General features: G+C 42.4%; 1 protein-coding gene across 2 annotated transcripts in view; it reads left to right on the top strand.

Moving 5' to 3' along the window:
* The first annotated feature begins 8,615 nt into the window (after positions 1-8,615).
* CSMD1 (CUB and Sushi multiple domains 1) overlaps positions 8,616-20,831 on the top strand; it is a 1,116,713-nt gene continuing 1,104,497 nt past the window's right edge. The window contains exon 1 of one of the 2 annotated variants that reach the window (XM_032104597.1): positions 8,616-9,096. In XM_032104597.1, the coding sequence (XP_031960488.1) occupies positions 9,030-9,096 (67 nt within the window). In that variant the 5' untranslated portion in view covers positions 8,616-9,029. The remainder of the gene's footprint in view (positions 9,097-20,831) is intronic. The other variant, XM_032104596.1, reaches the window with a different exon arrangement.

The raw sequence follows: 20,831 nt of genomic DNA, 5'->3' as shown, positions 1-20,831 counted from the left end.
TCAGAGGACTCATGTTCCCACAAGGAAGGACCACAGATAACCACACTCAGAATTTCTAGTTCTTGATTTTTTTCTAACAATAGTCACCACAAATATTAACAAAATTCTAAATGGATCAATTACGTAGTAATTTCCTCAAAAAACATTTGAAGACATGAAATTATTGCATGGTTAGAACAGATGCTGGTGAAAATCCTTGTTTTGATCTTCTTTCACTCCACTTTACTACCATATTATGGAGGGCTGAAAATACAGAGATTTAATGCAATGCCAGGTAAACATGAGTTGTGTATACTACAAAGAACTGATGATAACTAATTTAATCAGAAATCTGTCCGTGTGAAAAATGGATTCTATCTTGAATTCAATCAGAACTCATCTGATTTTTTCAGATCTGCAGTCTGGGAGTTGAGCTCCCTAGAAACAGAGATACAGAGACTTTACACAGGGAAATGTGAATCTGAGAAGCAGGTTATTTCTGTGTTGAGTTCTGATCTTAGTGTGTAGAAGTCCCGCAGACAGACTAGGCTACTGATGTCCTCAAGAAGAAAAGCTCCTCTCGTGCATCTTTAGACAGAGAGAAACTCTAATTTAGAAGTTGGGAGAGGAAAAGGCAATGGCAACTTAGAAAGTAGATGAACTGTAAAGGACTAAGTAGGGAGGATAGTTCATCACTGCTTGGAACTCACTGTTTTAGGACAGCTGGCTAAAATGCCATTCAAGAAGGGAATGAGATGACAAAGAACAAAAAATTAATTCAGTAAAAAAGGCTAGACCTCTCTTAGTTTCATGCATGAAGGGTAGAACATGGTTCTGCCTTCTTTTCAAATGAAAAAAAATCATGACTGGTTAAAGCAAGCAGGAAGACAATCTCATTATTTATGGATATCATTATGCCTCTCTTCAGAAGGGCATTTTGCCAGCTTTACTTAAGCAGTTGTTAGGCTCTTTCTCAAAACCTCATCTTTGGATGGTATTAGCAAAGCCACTCACTGTCCAGTGTCAGGCCATCCAATATTTGGGAAGATAATTGAGGTTATGCTGATGGGTCAATGCTAGCAATGTTTGCATTTCAAAGATTTAGATGGTCCCTATCTAGCTTGGTCAATATGTGAGTAGAGAAATGAGAGTACATGATCATTTCCTAATGACCCTATTCTGTTGATGGGCCTCAGATTTTTCCTGTGAAGGGAGATATTATTGATAATGGGCTACTGCAGGAAGAGCTCATCAAATTCTTCCTTTACAGGTGCAAAATTCCACCAGCAGGTTATTCTTGTCCCATACTTATACACAGCTGCTGGGAGTAATGCTGCATTGTAACTGAAACTTCAGTGCAACCGATACTTTGATTTTATAACTCCTTCCTTCTCAGCCAAAATCCTAGATTTATTACTCATAGAGGACACGATCCTGTCATCACTGAAGTCAGTGGAAAGGCTGCCATTTAGCTCAGGTTTCAAGGCTGTGATGGATAACTGCAGTAAGCATTAATGTGTACTCTGTTACTTTGCAGTAACTGCGAGGCTGTTTGCCTTTGAAAAAAGGTAATAATCCTCTCTTTTTTTTTCTCCTCTACTGAAAGGTTAGTATACATAAACGGGGAAGAAATCTTTTCAGTGTATCTGCATATGCACACCCCATATGCAGCCACATCATGAGATTGAAGTACGACTTAGAAGCAGATTAACATATAAAAGAAAAGACTTAAGAAAACAGTTTAGAGACATTTAAGTAATTTTAAACCTGACATTGTCACACGATTTGCTTAAACCAGACTATCAATTTCTTTTTCAATTAATACAGGGAGATAATTAGCTGTGAAATCTGGCAAGCACCTGAACAGACTGTCTCCCTCTGCAGGCCAGAACAGACCACTCACTGTAAGGAACTCCTGAGTCAGAAGACCCCTGAAGTGTGGACAGGTACAAATTCAGTGACTGAGGTACATAGGTGAAATTCATCTACTCTGAAGAAATATTTTGAGGTGTGGCAGAAGCTATTTCTGCAATCTCTATTGGGACAATAAATATAAGTGTGGGCTTCACAAGATTATTTGTATCCCAGGTGTTCTACTGGGACTGTCACAGTTACTACTTTCCAGCTTAGCACATCCAGTGAGCCCACCATCAGAACTCAGGAAACTGCAGCAACATCTTCCTGATAAAAAATTCACAGAATCCTCTCTGTCCTTATTGTAGGACCCTTTTCTTATGAGCGGGTGAAGCGTACCAAAGAGTTCAGTTAGTGTAAGCCATACAAGCTCATTTCTTGGAGCACCTGCCGAAGCGAATATATCTCTAGAGATTAAGTCACTTCAGTCAAGGACTCTTTGAGTCTAAGTGTAATTTGTTGATAGTGATTATTTTTAAAGCACCGATGATTGCACACCTGGTTATCTGTGCATTTTCCCCATTTTCCTCTCATGCCTGTTAACACTTCTTGTGAAGACCCTGCTATTAAAAGGTAAGCCAAACATTCAATGTCAAGACAGAAGGACTGATTCAATCTTTGAAATCTCTTTCATCTGGCAGCCTGGCAGAATTTAAGTCCAACCAAGCAGTCTCAAGGTAAGGTGAAAAAAAGAGATGCGAGACATTGACTAACTGCTCTTGCTGATACGTTTGATTTTTTATTTCAATATATTTTGTTCTCTATTTATGAAGCTTCCACTACCACAAGAGTGGTCTAAACCTCAATTAGGAGCTGTATCTAATAAGGAATAAAACCCTCAAGTACCCTAGCCAGAAGAGGTGCTTATGACAGTTTTGACAGGCCTACTTAAGATTACCCTTGCTTTTGCTTTACTCCTCTTTATTTCCTCCTTTAAACATTAACCCTTTACCTTTTTTATTTCTGACCATGGATTCAAAAGTTTCCTCTGTGTTTGCCTTGTTTTATTCCTCTAGCTGCTTCAATGCCTCCATTTCACCTAGCCATCCTATTTCTTTCATGATCAGTATCATAATTTCTCACCATTTTTCTCATGACTTGTGCTCTTGTCCTGTTTTCTCTCTTCTGACAATTTATCCCTTTATTTATGGATTAGTCTTTGCCATGTTAGAAATGGTATGATTTTACCTACATTTCCCTCTATTTCATTTTCAACTCAGCTATCAGCTCATTCTTTATAAAAGGAGAATGAGAACTTGAGAAGAGTATTAGAATTATTGTAAGACTCTTAGAAATCCCTTTGAAACAACTTTTTTTCTGTGATTTAATCTTGCCCTTCTTCAGAACCATATGAAATGATTAATTCCTCAATCTCTCAAAACTAAAGTTTAGCAAGACACCATTTTCTTCCACTTGGGCCTCACATAGAGCTCTTCTTAGAATACTGTATGTCCATATCTTCATCGATTCCCTCTTCACCTGAATACTAAGGTAGTATATTTGAGAACATACATTTCATCCACTCTTTAAATTACTGTGTGGGTTTTCTGTCCTTGTTTTCCTTCTCTCTTCTCTCTACACCTTGTTTCTGTGTGATCTCATCAGCAAATACAAATTCGACTACCATCTGTTTGCTAATGACTCAGAGATATACTAGTCTACTCCAGACTAATCTCCTTATGTCCAAACTGAAATCTCAGCCTGCCTTTCTGACATATCCTCATGTATATGTAGCCATCATACCCAATGCATTATGAATCAAACAGACAGCATATCCTTTCCTATACACTAAACCTTTCTCAGCCAGTTAGCTCAAAATACGAGTCAAGGATATAACTTAAGTATTTTTCCTAACACACGAGAAGATTTTTAGTTTCTATCAACTGGGTTGCTACACTAAATGAGATGTAAGACTTAGCATGAGGAAACCACACCAAGAGAGCTAGGTTGAAGCACGACTCTTCCAAATGCTTAAACAAATAGTATAGAAGAGTCATGATAGATCAAGTTAACAGCAGTTCACTAGATGATAAACCAAGCACTTTTTTAATAAGTCAATGTGTGCTCATAATTAAGACACTGCATAGCTGTGCATCACTCAGCACCGTGGTGACTCTTAGGTAAGACAGCTCAAGGGAAGTAACGAGACTCTCGGTACACTTGGGTATGGAGCCCTCCTGACAGGTATAACCAAAGTCTCCTCACAACCAAACATCTATGCTGTCTCAATGAAAGCTCTGACGAATATAGTGTTGCCCTTCCCATATCCAATGAAATTTCTGCCAAGAAAAGACTGATTTCTGAGCTATTTTTGGCCTCTCTTCTCTGCTTCTTCCATATCTCTCCCATATCATAGGAGTGACTAGTTTTCATTCTCAAAGCCTGCTAACACTGTCACATTTTACTCGCTGTCAAGATACTGACTTACTTGTCTGTTTAGACCATTATCCTAGCTACTGTTCCCCACATTATTAGCCTTGCATAGTCATACCTCATGCCTCGCAGGATCTTCTTATGCTTAACTAGAAAACAAATAATCTTTTTTCCTTGAACTACTTCAACAAAGTTCCCTTTTCCCCTGTTAGCCCTCCAAAGCTAAAGTGTTTAAACCTCTGAGAAACAGTTCCTAAGTGGAATAATAATCTTGATGTTGTCTCCTACAGGCATCCTGAAGGCTACTACCTACAAATTCCACCTTCCCTCAAAGGCAGAAATGTCTTTCAGAAGTCTCATATTTCTAACATCAATTATTAATGTCACCTTAAGGACAGATGGGATCAGTGTAGGTGCTCTGAAAAGAAAGTGCGCTAGAGCCTGCCCCTGAGGAGCTAAGTAATGCTTGAGAGTACTTTAAAACAGGCAACTTACATTTTCCCCAATGCTTCTGCAGACTGTTCCCCCTGAACTAAGCATTCCAGAGGGGAATACAATATAGCAGAGCAGGAGCAGGCCCCCCAGGGGGCCTCTTGAACAGCACTATCATGATATTCTCTTTGCTGACCAAAACTCCCTTGAAGTGTCCTGCCTGACAGCCTGTAACCACCTTTTCCCTATTTTCTCCTTCTTTCTCTAGCTTAGAGGACTATTAACACATTTATTGGCCTGTGCTGGTAATATATAAAACAATAATGTGGCTGTAGCTGGTATTGCAGATGTCATCATTATTGTAATCTTACAAGAGATTTCTAGTTTGGACACAACATTACCACAAAAAGAAAGCGGAGTCCAATCTAAGCCCAAGCAACAGATTTTTTAACAGTACACAGACTGTGGGTGGCATGGCCTCCTTTTTATTCTTTATGGTATAACAAATTTGGATTGGGAACATGTGTACATATAAATATTTTTTCATTGTTCCAGCCTGGAAGACTGGACTTCAGTTATGACTAAAGAAATCATTAAATGTTTCAAGTCTGAAAACAGAGTTCTTAAAAAGAGAATATGCTAAGTGAGAGTTTTTGGAACTCTGGTCTCCGTTTTTGCTCACAACTAAAGAGTTTATGTGACAAAAAAACATGTGGATGAAGTTGCTCATGGAGAACACTGTTCTACTTTCTGACTTCCTCACACTAAATCTCTGTTCTGCTGAAGAGTTATCTTCTTATAGACTTTTTTACCCCAACATAATATTTTGAATTTTTAAGCTTTCACAGTTTGAACTTCACAATAACCTTCTGGCAGAAAGCTACAGACTTCTCAATCCAGTGGCAAGTACAGATTGTGGTTATGGGTTCCCACAAACATCCCTTTTTAGTAAGTACATCGTACATTTTCAGATATGTTCTGAATCAGTAGTCTTGCTTAGATGGGCGCAAATATTCTTATGCCTTACAGAAAGATAAGCATCTTCTTCCTCCCATAAAATGGCAACACGGAAATGTGGATTCAGTATTATTAACATAATGAGCTGAAAAAACTAAAAGAAAAGAGAAAATCTAACTTTTCAGACCTTTGTTTTATATGGCATAGAGGAGCAAAAGGACAAGCTCTCAATTGAAAATAAATCCCTGTCAAGCTACCTTTAAATCACCCTGATTAGTACAAACAGTCTTGACATATACACTCCCCATACCGTCTATAGGGAATAGAGAGAAATATTGCCTCTGTTCAAACTCATAAATTCATGGATTTTATGGTAGTACATTAGGTACTTAATATACAACAGAGAGATTACAGTCATTAGGTTAGATCATATTCTGTAATTACCATGTTTAGGTACTGCAGTTCCACACTGAGCTCAAGTCAGGTTGGTGGAGATTCCGCCTGGAATGCTATGCTTCAGTTCCACAGTCATCTTCTGGTTTTTTTGGTTTTGGGAAAAAAATTGTGTCACACAAGGTTTGTAAAAGTCACTGGGACAGCTACCCGAGTGTGTTGAGAGGTTGAAATCATCTCGGGGGGGCAGTCGGTGCTGTCTTGTTTTTCTCAGTAAGGCACTGACTCAGGTGACAAATAGTAACATGCTAAAGGCCGACAATGTTTATGCATTATGCTTTACTGTCATAGGATGTAAGAAAGGAGAGAAGGCATCTTTTGCAGTCATACTGATTGTGGTGCTTAGTTATTTTACCTTATCTAGGTGCTATGAGGGGAACAAATTAACACTTGTATAGCTCAAAAGGGAAGGAATTGGGTCCCAAAAGCTCAGTGAAGCCCAGAAAATCCCCAGAAGAACAAAAGGTGTCGGATACAGTAAATCTACGCTGTGTGAGCCAAGACCAAGAAGGCACATATCATATCATACTGGAGCTTTGGCAGAATGTGCCATGAGTAGGATTAAACAGCAACTTCTCAAGAGTGCTTACTGAAACAGCACAGCAAAAAATGATACCATCATTACTGCTTTCAACTAGATGCAGGCAGCTATAAATGGTGTTTATTTATGACTTTCAACTATCCCAACTGAACAGACAATACAACAAAACAAAACAAAAAATTATTGGGCCAAATGCACCGCAAACAATTGCTCAATTCAAAAACCTGAGCCTCAGACTACTGGATGCCAGAATGCAAGTCTCAGCTTGAGCTTAGTGCCCGTTTCCATCTCTCTCACAATCTTTAGTGAATTCCGCCCAGTCCTCTGACAAGGATAAGTGGAGGAGCCTGAGCAGCTCTGACTGGGGAATTCTGCACAGCAGCTTGGCTACATGATGTCTGGTGCTAACAAGTAGTAGCATCATTTTATTTTTCACGAATGCAAAGAAATGAGTCCCCGAGGTGTTCCTAAAATATGGATGAATGCTAACTAAGACCAGATCCCTTCTGTGGATGTGTTGGGAGGGCAGTGGGTTTGGGAGCTGCGGGGGAAAGGCAGTGAGTGCAGGGACTACAGCCCGGGCCCGGCAGGGAGGCAGCGCTTGCCACGAGATGGCAGCAATGCCACGTCTGGCTCGGCAGCCTGCCTGGCCCTGCTTTATTTTTTTTTTTTTTTCCGAGTGAGAACCACAGCGTTTTTACATAAATACAAGCTTATTACAAAGTCAGCCTACCTCGTTCAATGCCCATTCACCACCTTCATGCAACTTAGAATGAGAAAACAACTTTGCATATTTCCCCACGAAAGAAAACTCATCATAAGTGAATAATTACAACCTTGAAACTACCTTTCCAAAAGGGCTTGTGTTTCTGTCTTTCCTTCCTACGAGCCTTTGTGTTTTAATTACGGATATAGGTAAGCATTAATTATGGAGTCAGGCCCAGGGTGCAGTGGTGGTGACAATTCATACAGGATTGAAAGTCAGGGTTGGGCACCTTTTTGCCACCCGTTTGAAGGTAGGCCTGGCACAGAAACCCTTGGAGCATAGGGACCTGTGACAGGCCAACCTTGGGTCACCATTTCCTTTCCCTTGGGCTCAAGGAACCAACCCTACCTGCTCCAGGCTGGTGGTGGGGAAGCCTCTGTGTGCATATTGACGTCATATTTTGATTGGTTTTTCTTTAGTTTTGGAAAGGATTGTTAATGGCAGAAATTCCTCTTGGCAACAGGAGCTCTTGAGAATGGCAACATAAAGACAAAGCAGTGTTCCGCAAGGAGATATTGGCTCATCTCCTTCCTCTCAGGAATAACAGCTTGTTCTGATGAACAACTTAGAAGGAACGAGCAGGGCACATTTTGGACCTGAAAGGCTTCCTCTCTCACGAGCGGGGACGAGAGCAGAGGGGAATTTCACCTAGGACAAGGGACCCCAGCACACGCACCACTCGCATCCCGCATGTGGCTGGGGGAGGCGAACTGCAGGCAGTGCCGGGGGACAGGGCACCAGGGAATCGCAGCAGGAGCCTCCCAGGCAGGTGTAGCCCTACAGCCACTACCCTTCTCCGCGCCGGGGGACACCGGGCCCGGGGGAAGCCATCAGTCCCCTGGGGCCTTTCGGTGACCGGCAGCAGCCGCCCGGGGCCGCGGCCGGGGCAGGGGGCGAGGCCGCGGCCGCCTCAGCGGCCGTGCGGGGCTGTCCGGCGGCACGGGGAGGCTGCGGGCTCGGCGAGTGCCGGCTGCCGGCTGCCGGCCCCTTCCCCTCTCCGTGGGAAGTGATGGCTGAGTCCGGCGGCGGCGGCTGCTCGTGTGGCTGGCAGCCGCTCCGCTGCGCTGCCTGCGCTACTCTCGCCGCGATCCCTCCCTCCGTCTTCTCTCCTTCTCCTCCTCCTCCTCCTCCTCCTCCTCCTCCTCCTCCTCCTCCTCCTCCCTCTCCTCCTCCTCTTCCTCGCACTCTCCGCATCCCTCTCCTGCCGACGCCGCCACTGCCCGGCTCTCTCCGCCGGCGGCCGTGCATGCCGCTCTGCCCGCGGCCCCGGGCGTGCCTCCCCTCCCTCCCTCCGCGCCCTCCCCTCCCCTGGGCGGGCGGCGGGCCGGCGGCACCGGGGCTCCGCGGGCGCTGAGCGGCGCAGCCCCGCCGCGGCGCGGGACTGATGCTGTCTGTGAGCAGAGCGGAGCGAGCCGCCCGCGCAGTCCTGCAGGAGGCGCCGGGCGCTGCGCGGCGCTCGGGACCCGGACCGCTCCTCTCCGCCTCTCCTCGCCCTGTGGCGGTTGTTTGGCGCTGTCCTTAGCTCCGCTGCCGCTCGGAGGACACGGTCGCAGCCGAGAAGACCCGCCGGGGGTTTTGTGTGAGAGTGTGTGTGTGTGTGGAATAACTGCAGACATGACTGCGTGGAGGAAATTCAAGTCTCTGCTGGTTCTCTGCGCGGGGCTCCTCACTGCAGCTCAGGGTAAGATTCGGATTTCTTGCATTGCATTCGTGTAGGCTGTGGTTACGGCACTCATAACCCCTCAGCTAAATCTCTGCCGCTCGGCTGAGCTCTCTCCCTCGCTTCCTTTCTGCGCCGGCAAACAGCAGGCTCCTCGAGCCCGGTGTCCCTTCTCCCTGCCTCCCACCTCCCATAGGTGTTCCCCGAGGGCTCGGCTCTCGGCCGGTCACTTCCCCCGGGAGAAACCAGCCCCCTGGAGTTGGGCAGCAGCCGCTGCGACGCCGCGAGCGGAACCGTGCGCATCCAGCCGCCTGGGTAGCGCCGGAGTTTGGGAACACTTCGCTCTCCGCGCACGCACGAACGGCACTCGCTGCCGTGTGAGGGACAGTCCCCGGGCTGGCAAGTTTGGATCTCCCCTCCTCCCGCCTCCCCAGCTTTTGCCGTGCTCGAGGGGGAGCGCGGAGTGGGTGGTCGCGGAGAGCCGCCTCCGCCTGCCTTCAGCCGGCTCCGCTCCCCGCAAGTTGCGCGGAGGCGGGGATGCGGCGCCGGGGACACCTCCGCCACCTGCCTGCCCGTGCCTGAGGGAAGAGGACTCCTCTCTGCTGGGTGTGCGGTGGGGAGAATCTCCCAATCTCAGCTGGATTTCTCCTTAAAATCAATGGGGGAGGGAGGAGAAACGAGGGGGTGACGGTGGAGAATTTGGTTACACAACTTCAGTGCTGGCCTCAGCCCCATTACTTGCCTCATCGCTGGAGACAACTTCCCCATTATTCACTTCGCCTCTCATTAGCCCTGCGCTTTTTCATGCTGGGAGAGATGAGAGTCTGTGTCTCTGTGTGTGTGTGAGAGAGAGGGAGAGAGAGAGAGAGAGGGAAGGAGTGAAGCAGCTCGCAGCTGAGCACCTGTCCCCGATGCAGCCTCTGTCTTCTCCCACCTCGCTCCCGGTTGTTCTGCCTGCCTCCGGGATGACGGTTCCCCTTGCGGTTTGTACTGTCTGAGTCTCCCTTAACCCTTCCAAGGCGCTTTATATCGTTCCCACCATTTTATTTTTCTCCCTGCTCTTTTCGGCGCGGGGGCGGCTGAGGCGGGGGGAACAAGGCTACCGCGGCCCGGGTTGGCGGGCGAGGCTGGAGTGTTCCCCGTCCTGCGGGTGCCCACGGCCGGGTTCCCTCGCCCACCTGGGCAGCACGGCAGGGTGCCTTCCCCCCGGTAGCCTCCGGCCGTGATCTGCGCGGAGAGGCGGCAGAGGGCCAGCCCGGGTTGCCGGGAGCCGGGCAGGAGCTTTGTCCGGTCCGGTAGAGCGGCTGCGGCTCCGCGCCAGCCCGATGGCATCCCTCCTCTGCCCGGATCCTGCCGCTGCCGCGGTCCACCGGGCAACGAGACCCGGCTGCCTCCGTGGGAAGGGAGCTGTGAATCCGCGGCTCCTGGAGATGGGGCTGTGCCCGGCTGCACACGCAGCCCGGGGCGGGCGGGGGCTTCTTGGCGTGCCCGCCCTACCCAAACTTCCAGCATCACCACCCCCCACACCCCCAGGTGCCTCCTTCCCCCGGTCCCCGCCCGCGCGGGGCTGGGCGGCCGCTCCCAGCCCGCACACGTGCCGGGCGCCCCGGCGCTGCCCCGGGCACGGCCCGGCCGGGCGGGGAGCTCCGGGTCGGTGGCGGAGCTGCTCCGGCAGCCGCACTCGGGGCCGGCTTCCGCGGGACGAGGGGCAGCTGCTGCCACGGCCGCGCCGCTCCCGGGGCGGGCAGACACCCGCGACTCATTTGTTAAATACACTGTAGCCAGTTATGTCGTTTGACATTTAAGTGTTTTCTTTTCATGGCTGACAGCACATACGAAATGCTGGAGGCTGGATCATGGTTATTCAGCGACGATCCGACGTGTTTTGCTTACATACAAAGGCTTTGCCAGGAACGTTTGGGCACTGCCTCTGATGCTGCTCTGTAGAATGTAATTATACCTGCTTAATGAGAAGCAGCAACTTAAAGGCTAAAGACTGACTTAATATTGAAGTCAAACAACAGGTTGAAGGGGAGCCATCGGGGACAGTTGACATAATTCCTTCCCGTTTACCTTCCCAGGCAATTGAGCACAGGTATCTATATTTAGTCAAATGTAATCCTGAAGCTGAAATTACGTTTATACTTCAGAGAGTGAAAAAACTCCTTCCTTAGTAACATAAAGACCCAGGGTTTCAGGAGCACATAAAACAATTTTAATTATTAGGTTCTCAGAACTCTGTTTTACCAGCCCCTTGCCATCAAATCATTTGGTCACTGTAAAAGGAATTCACCCGGGTTTTGTTTGGTTTCGGGGTTTTATGAGCGAAAAAAGAAACAAGTGCTGAATTTCTGGAGGTGTTGCCACAGGCGTTCCCATATCTTTCAGTAAAATGACAGGTGGGCTGCTTTCCACATCGTTCCTCGTTATGAAATGAAATGGAAACCCTTTGTTGCTGTGCAATTTTCTGTAACTTTTTTAAGGAACAAGGAAGGATGAAAATGAACATTCATCGTCATTCACTGTGGTAGACTTGAGGTGCAGTTCTATACATTTCTTTGGACTCATTTCGTCTAATTGATGCTGAGTGTTTTGAAAAACATTTGGGGAATTCTTCCCTGTTCATTGTGCTTTAAACATCAAGGGAAATTAGTATGGAGTCATTTAAAGGAACCGCTTTCCCAGAAGCTACCCTATCATAGCAATTATGCTTCAACAAGACAGACAGCATGGTGTTCAGCTATGCACGTTAAGATGGGCTTGTTTATAGAGCCATTTGCCAATTCTGGTATGTTATATTGTAACAAAAGCAAACATAAAAAACCATATTGATTTGCTTGAAAGACAAAACACGTCAGTATAATTTCTGTAAAAATTCATACTGGTATGGAACGAATGGTAGATTTAGACTGAATTCAGACTAAAATTCAAGAAAAAAGAGAGTAAAATATGTTTGTGCTGTGACCTAAGGTCCGTGGACAACCTATATTCAGTAGAACCTACATTCAGTGGAAATACATACTGCTTAATACTTACAATTGTTCCAGTACATGTTTTCAAGGTAATTTCCTGGATGTGTTTAGATAACCAAATACAGCACCTTCATTGCCACCTAATTACCTCAAACAAAATGTACATAAGTGGGCTTGTGCACAGAGGTATCATTCAGATTAATGGAAATAGCAAAGGGAAAACATTTCTGTTCTTAAATTAGATACAGACAGTGAAAGGACTCTCATATCTACAGCTCAGGATTTTGTTTATGAAAATAAATAAATAAACCTCAAAACGTTTTATGTACCTTCTGTTTGCTGCTATCACTTTGTCAAAATAATTGCTATAACTACATCACACAAAGTTACCACTCTGTTTAAGGCCTACTCCTGTTGGGCTGAGAGTGTTTGTCTCTTTTAAAGTATTTTTTTTTTTTTTCTCCAAAGCAGTGCTGTTCAAACTGTAAGGCTGGTCTCTCTAGAGAGGCTCCATTCTCTTCCAGAGAAGACTAAAGCAGTTCTGGGGAAAATGAGCTGAAAAAAAGGAATTTTTAAAAGAACATCAGAGCAAGGTATTGAATACCCAACTGCAAAACCAAGTATTTGATGGATGCATTCTCCATCCCCCAGCCCAATGAGAAATTTGCCATAAAAAGTCATAGCAGAGAATATCCAGCTCTGACCACATAATATTTTAAAGTAAAAATGCACTTACTTTTTGGTAAGATCTGTATCTGACCCATTTTTTTTCATCAAGATATGTATAGTCCTTAACTTTGTATAGGAATAGGAAAATTGGTCAGCTTGAATATAATTTAGTGGAGAGCATATCAATTAAACAAAGATTCCCCAAACACTCATTTTAGACTCTTGAGCCCATGGTTGAGGTTTGAATTCCCACTGTCAGCCAGTAAAGGTTTATCAGTTTCTACGGTGTGTATGTGTGGAACAGGATAGTAGTGTGAGGAGCTGGAGATGGTCTACAGGCACGTGAAAGCATGAGCACACATGGAACTTCCGGATGTATTGAAATCTGTGACGGCACTTCAGCACCATCTCTGATTTGTAAAGATAAGAACCATTCTGCAAATTGTCTATACTGCAAATCTGTCTATTCTACTGACTCTCACTTGCGTGTCCCTTTATACAGACATGTATGATTTTGATCAGACAATGGTGTTTTTTTGTTTGGGAGGGGCAGTTGTCATTTTTCCCCCTGCAGACTGCTTTGTCTGTACAAGCACTTCATCTTATTTTTACTCATGGTGTGGTATTAGTATTACATATGTATTGATATACTCAAGTTTTGAAAAAGACATCTATGGCACTTAGGCCTCAATAGCATTTACACTCATAAAAATTCTTGTCCAAACAAATTAGGAACAATCTGAAACTGTAAATATTTTGAGCTATGCATTCAAGATTTACCATGCTCTATAGAAAGGCTAAAAAGCCTCAGGGACCACTGTTTTCAACTTTTTCAAGATGTAATCCGTACACCATCACATTAAATTCCCTCTTATAACTTTTCCTTGGAGAAGTAACTGCTTGATAGTGTGACTGTATAAAACCTCCAGTGGATTTAAAGATAAGATGTAATTTCATCTTGCTCAAATCTGTATTGAGCCATTGTGTTTCTCTTTGGCCATGATGACATTATTCTGCTGGCAAGCAGCTTTTTGTGTGAGCACAGGCACTGCAGCATCGTGCTGGGCTGCCTGTAGCCAGCAGGGGAAGCAGTGTGGAAAGGGGAGTTGCTGGTTTAACTGTACAATCCACCGAAGCAGTGGCATAAGTGTGAGATGTGATCTCTAATAAAACTCAAGTACAACTGGATTCAAGTCAGGGTCATAGGATAAGAATCTGGCCTCTGGTTCTCCATATGGCTGCAAAATTAGCCATATTAGACTGAGATAAATTGGATGTTCTTCCAATTTTTGCAGTGAGTAAAGAGTAGGAATCATATGGAAATTCTCCTTAAGTGTATGAATCACTTTCTTTTACTTAGAAGTTTTACTTTTCTACGTCAGCTTTAATTTCCCTTAAACGATTTTTATCAACCACTAACTTTTGAAATAGGGAAAAAATGGCATTAATGCCTGAGGAAAGCTGTGAGATCTTTCTTTGTCCTGACACATCTTTGTTCTGGCTGGGTGAAAGACTTCACTATATGACATTTCTATTGCATTTAAGAAAATCTACACTGTATTTCTCATTTCTCAGAGGAATAACTACTTACACAAATTACTTGGATTATTGTTAGTGTTATATTGACACCCAAAGGCAACATATATCAGTTGTCTGCATTTAGTAATTGAATGGTAAATAGAGGCATGCACGCATTGGAAACTCTTTCAAGAGGAATAATGCCTCTTATTTCTAACAAAATGTCTTACTTTCTCAGAGACAATAATTTTTTTCAATATAGAAAAAAAAAAAGAAAAGAAAGTGATGGTAGTTTCTTGCCATTTTTACCTGGAGGGCACATTCAGTTAAAGGACAAAGCAAGATTTAATCACTCTTACATTGCTGATGATTAACCAGAATTCTTGATTAGTCCAAATATCATTAATGATTTGCTTTCCACAAAAAATAAGGAAAAAAAATCACAATTTCTAGCAATTATAATAATACTTTAATTTCCATCATAAAAATTAATCACAGTTTCTTACAGCTTTTTAATTATTTCATTATGCATTTTAATGATAAATTCATGCATGTTCTGAAATAGTGATTTGACTTCTTTCAAGTAAATTTCTTGTCTCATCCCTGTCAAGTGAAAGGTAACTTCAGGCAGTTGTGAGAGCCTGATTCTGCTGCATTGGAAACTGAAATTTGTACTGATTTCAGAAATAGCTCAATTGGCTCCTTTTGAACAGATTGCTACTCCAAATAATCCAGGCAAAGTAGATATTGCAGCTGAATAGTGGAGTCAGACCCTGTTTAATTTGAGCTCTTGTGGATGAGAAGTTCTGACAATGTTTTCATCCATGAATGACTTTAAAAGGGAAAACTAGGTGAATCACAGCAACCAACCTTGATAATATTAATGTATTTACGTATATGTGGAAGCAATTTGTTTTTAAACAGTGTCTTTGGTATCTCTGAGCAACTGACTTCTACCTTCATTTTTTTCTCTGCTTTTTCCTTTAAAGACATTATGAAGAACAATACACAGAAAAACCTAGTATCATTTTAGTCTCTTCATGTTTTATGTCTGTCTTACAGTATCTTATGGATACTGAAGTACAGAATCATGTTCTGTATTCATGTCTTTGTTGTACAGTGGCTTTCCAACAGAAACATTTGCAGCATTGCAGCTGACACAGACCTGAATAAATAATAATGAATACAACTTTTTATGCGGTGTTTGTTTTGAAAATTTGCATGAAATATGGTCAGCATTTAAAAATTACATTTTGCAGTACTTGCTTCATATCTTGTATTCAAATGCAAGGCAATGTTTCTTTCATGCAATTCTGCCAAACATTAAGTTTTTCTTTTTTTTTTATTTTTTCTTTCTTGTCCGATAATTTTCCTTGTTTTGTTTTTTTTTTTTTTTTTGCTAGAGAACGATTTCTAAACCTATGTTTGAGGGTTTTTATTGAAATGTTCTTATAATTCTAAAGTTTGCAGCAAACCTTTGACATTAGTCACAGAGGAAATCGGGGTCTAGGGATATCTTTCCCTCACCCATCCTATGGTTTGCAGATCAAATATAGCCATGATACAATATTACATAAATCATTGTTTATTTCCTTTGACCTTTATTACTTGCCATATTTTGTTCACATATAAACTCTAAAAAGAACACAAATATTCAAACTTCTATTTTGCTTACACTGGTGCTGAAGCACAAGCAATTTACAGTGCACTGGGAACAAAAATGTAGCCAGCCTTGGTCTCTACTTGAAAGTTGGGTTCAAGGACGGGCCTAAACACATTGGGGAAAATAACCAGGTTATTTTCTTTTTTAAATACTGGCCCAGCTGCGGCTTGGATTTTAAAGCTTCCTCATTGTGCTTGCAATGCCTGCTGCTAAAATGGATGGGTTAGCTTGGCTTGCTTTGCAGAGTGTATCCAGAATACAGGCTGAGATCCTAGGCTTGGCTTTGGGCATTGTGCTTGAGCTTGCCTTGTATGAGTGCCTTGGGGTTCAGCCTGAAGTGCATATAACACACACCATGTAACTTGGGACCCATATCACGCTGCTGCTGCACAACACAGATGGAGCTGCAAGGAACAGGGAGGTCACTTCGTCAAGAAATAGCTGATGTTGGGAAGCAAGTGGCTAGATATTGCAGAAATATACATGAGCTTGCAGAACCTGCCTTGCCCTGAACCTAGCAAAAAAATGCAGGTGACTGTGAAGGCAAGAAAAAAAGGAAAGAAAGAATGATGTTTACACAGTGAAATTTCTGAAAAAGCCACTTTGATAAAAAAAAAGCGCAAAATTTAACTTATTTTTAGACTAATTTTGGATGCTTCTGGCTGGGAAACAAATGGTCATGACAAATCACACTGTTCTCACTAATGTTTGTGGGATATCAATGCAGAAGCTGACTGCATTCAAGTGACTAAGTACACTATTTTAGCTTTGCCCCAGCAGCCAGATTCTCTATTGGTATCCTGCTGATGTTTCTTATAATACGTAGATTGAGTCATAGCAAGCATTTTTTTTGAGGGGGAGGGGGAAACATTTTATAATTCACTTTCAGAACCTCAGTTCAATCAAACAACTGCTAATATCATAATCAGTGATCCTCTGCATTTGTAGATATCTCTCTTGAGAAATTAAATTGATATCTTAGCACGTAAATATCCCCAGCAGACATTTTGACCCATTGTTTGCAGTGGCTCTAACACTGAAGAATGTAGTGTTAATAGATTTTATGAAGTCAACAGTGGCAGCAGGAGTAGCATTTTGATCATTAGCTGTACTCAAATATTTCTGTCTAGCTTTCCTGTGAAACCTGTATAGGGGAGGCTTTATCACGAAATTTAATTAACATAAATGAAAATACAGAAATTTTCCATTCTTTTTTCCTGGTACATAAGGTAGTTAACTTGAAAAATCTGCTAGTTGTAGGAAAAAAAAAGCATTCTGCTATGCTGAACTAGGTATGTTGGACATAGACTCTAGTTGTCAGTGAAGTAGTTTGGATTGCTTTATAACAGATTTTGACCAGTTAGGACCTGATACAAAGGTCCTAACTGATCCAAAGGGAACTAATGGAATTTAAAAAGTCTCATTAACCTTAAAAGACTTTGTATCTCACCTTTTTTATGGCCACATATCACATAGAGAACTTGCATTGAAACGAGGATGCTAGAATAAATCTAATACCATTAAAAAAATTCAAACTCTTAGTTACAAAATTAACCACAGAAATGCTGTATAGAATCAGAGAATTATTTGGGTTGGAAAGGACCTTAAAGATCACGTCATTCTAATCCCCCTGCTGTGGGCAGGGGCACCTTCCAATAGATCATGTTGCTATAAACCCCAACCAACCCCAGCTTGAACAGTTTCAGGGATGGAACATCCACAGCTTCTCAGGGCAACCTGTTCCAGTGCCTCACCATCCTCACAGTCAAGAATTTCATCTTAATGTCTAATCTAAACCTACTGTTGTTCAGTTTGAAGCCTTTCCCCCTTGTCCTGTCACTATATGTTCTCGTGAAAAGTCCCTCACTCTCTTACTTGCAGACCCTCTTTAGGTATTGGAAGGTGCTCTAAGGTCTCCTGGAGAGTTTTCCTCTTCACGCAGAACAGCCCCAACTCTCTCAGCCTGTCTCCATGGGAGAGGTACTCCAGCCCTCTGATCATCTTCATGGCCTCCTCTGGACTTGCTCCAACAGGTCTATATTCTTACAGGTTCAGGGGCCCAGAGCTGGACTCCAGGAGGGGTGTCATGAGAGGGAGTAGAGGGGCAGAACCACCTCCCTCGACCTGCTGGTCCCATTTCTTTTAGTGCAGCTCAGGATATGTTTGACTTTCTGGGCTGCAAGAGCACATTGCTGTGTCACATTGAACTTTTCATCCACCAACACCCTCATGTCCTTCTTCTCTGGGCTGCTCTCAATCCATTCTCTTTACAACCTGTGTTTGTGCTTGGGATTGCCCCAACTGCTGTTGCAGAACCTTAAAACTGATCTTGTTAAATTTCATGAGGTTTGCACAGGTCCACCTCCCAAGCCTGTCCTGGCTGGATGTTGTTGCTTCTCCCCAGCATGTAGACTGCACTGCAACTTGGTGTCGTTTGCTTGAAGATAAATGATGCCTCAAATTTTTTTGACCTATCTGAAATGTATCTCACTCCACTGGCTGTCACCAGTTATATAATTTATTTGGTTCTGAGGAAAGATTAACCTTTAATTGCTTTCTTTAGCAACATTTAGTAAACAGGCTGATAGCATGGAGATGATCTATGCAAACAGCAAAGAAGGATTTCTTCAACCCACGTTGCCATGACAATTTAGATTTTTCTTGTCAACTCCTGAGAAGCTTCGAAGTAATTTCTTTAAAGCAATGAATCTGGGGATATTTTGGAAGTTGAAGTTGCTCTCTTTTTTCAATTTAGTATCATTTAACACAGTAGGGGCCTGACCCAAAATATTGTAAGATCTACAAACAAGAACTATTGCAAAAAATGTAACATCATGTAACATTCTTTGTGGCTCTCCGATGATTTACATCTGCAGTGAACTGACTTCAGATGGATTATCAAGAGACTTAGATTTTGTTTATTAACTATATGATAATAATAAATAGTTATAAAAATGAAATGGATAATGAATAAGGAGAGGCCAAATTATAGATGTCTTTTTGATCCTCATGACAGTATTTTATCTTGCAATTATTTTGAGGTAATTAGATTACAGAAGGATTATAGAACAAAGATGGACTAAACATTTTATTTTTGTTACAGTTACAATTATAACATTAGTTCAATGAATGAGAAATAAAATCAAAAGGCTGTTGTCCACATATTTTTAGCATTTAGAAATTACTATCCAAGATAAGTCCCCAGTACATTGTTATTAGTAATCAAACTGAACTTCCCTCTTGTTATTTGTTTAAATTGAAATAGACTGTTTTGAAAAAGAACTAAAACTAGTCCAAATTAATTTAATTTAATTCAATTCCTAAGAAATAAATTACTGGCTTAATGAGGTATTTCTTAGGTTGTTGTTAACGCTCATGAAAACATGGTAAACGAAAAGAAGATAATGTGAAATGCTGTTTCTCCTGGGAAAATACATTTCTCTGTATAGAAGACAAGAAAAGTAGCTCAGTAATGATTTTCTTTTTAAAATGTTCCTGGCAGATGATGGCCACTGTGTTGGTGTAGTTTGTTTACTGCTTTGCAATAGATTTGAGATGAGTCATATCACATTAGAAGGAAAATTGAGAAGTTGTTTTGTCAAAGTGAATTCTGTTTTCCTTTTTGTGTCATATATACTCAAATTATTAGTCCTCTTTAAACAGAGACACCTAATTGATTTTTTTATTAGTGTTTATTCTTGTTGCATCCATAAATCTGAGTTCCTGTTGCTAGAAAAGGTAAATGCAGATCTATCCTTTCTATATATGGGATAAGGTGACTGAGCTGGAGTCTTCTGTCAGTTCACCTCATGCATCTCCTTTAAACTATTTTATTTGCATGCTAGTTTGAACCACAGTAATTTCAACATCTGGAAGCATGGCTGTTTTTCTCAAGCCTTTCTGTCCCCTTGCCTTCAGAATGGGAGCTGACTGGATAAGGACTATAGGATGGGTTCTCAAGATTTCATGTTTTGTAGAGATTTTTATTTCCATCTTACTGACAGAAATTCCTTACTGACTTTGTAAGTCCACTTTACTGGTAATGCATCTTGGTGTATCCACAGTGTTAGGAAAAATGATACTTATAGGAATATTTGGTAAAGAAACAGGCTTGTGGATCGAGTACTTATAATACATCAGGTGCTAGGCATTCAGAAGGAGAAACAACCATCTTTTTCAAAAATATTTGATGGAAGAGAAGATCCTTTTGTTGAATAATAGAACAGGGGCATACTGAACAATAAAAAATGCCTGAGCTCATTTTACCTGCAGAACAAGCTTTAGTGTTAAGTTTAAGGATGCTGGGAAGAAGGCAGAAGGTACTGTTTGCAGTCAAGAGCCTAGATTGTAGTGCCAAATACCTGCAGTTCCCACTGCCATAAGAGAAAATTACAGATCTCAGCACTTTTGAACATAAAGAAATTTGTGCTGTACTTACTTTTACACTGGAGAATCTTCATAATCTGGATGCAATATAGGGCTGTAAAGGGAACAAATAGTCAACAGTATTAAGCATTTACTACTGTTATCTCCCAGGTAGTATCTGAATTAAGCAAAGTTTCCAAACCTATTCGTGTTGTGTAATTGTTTTAGGAAGAAGAATTTGTCAGGGGAAGTTGAAATTTTTCTTTAAAACTGCTGTACTTAAGTAATTCTGTATATTAAAACAACAACCAAAACAGAAAAAAAAAAAAAAAACAAACCAAACAAAAAAACCTCAAAGAAACAAAAAACCAACCTGGATCTGATGTAGCCTGGAACAAAGCAATTGTGATTACAAAGCAAACAAAAATCAGAATTTGGAGTGAAGCCGACTCAAACACTACTGTCTATACTGCATAATGGAGGCTATTGTCCATGGCCAGAACTAAAAACAATCAATTGGACCTTCCACTTATATTTCCTCTCTGAGTATTCATCATTTTTACATTTAT

Source organism: Corvus moneduloides, chromosome 3 (assembly GCF_009650955.1).
Source record: "Corvus moneduloides isolate bCorMon1 chromosome 3, bCorMon1.pri, whole genome shotgun sequence".
NCBI lineage: Eukaryota > Metazoa > Chordata > Aves > Passeriformes > Corvidae > Corvus > Corvus moneduloides.
Note: the sequence above shows the minus strand (reverse complement) of the source record. Positions and strands in the feature narration are given on the sequence as shown.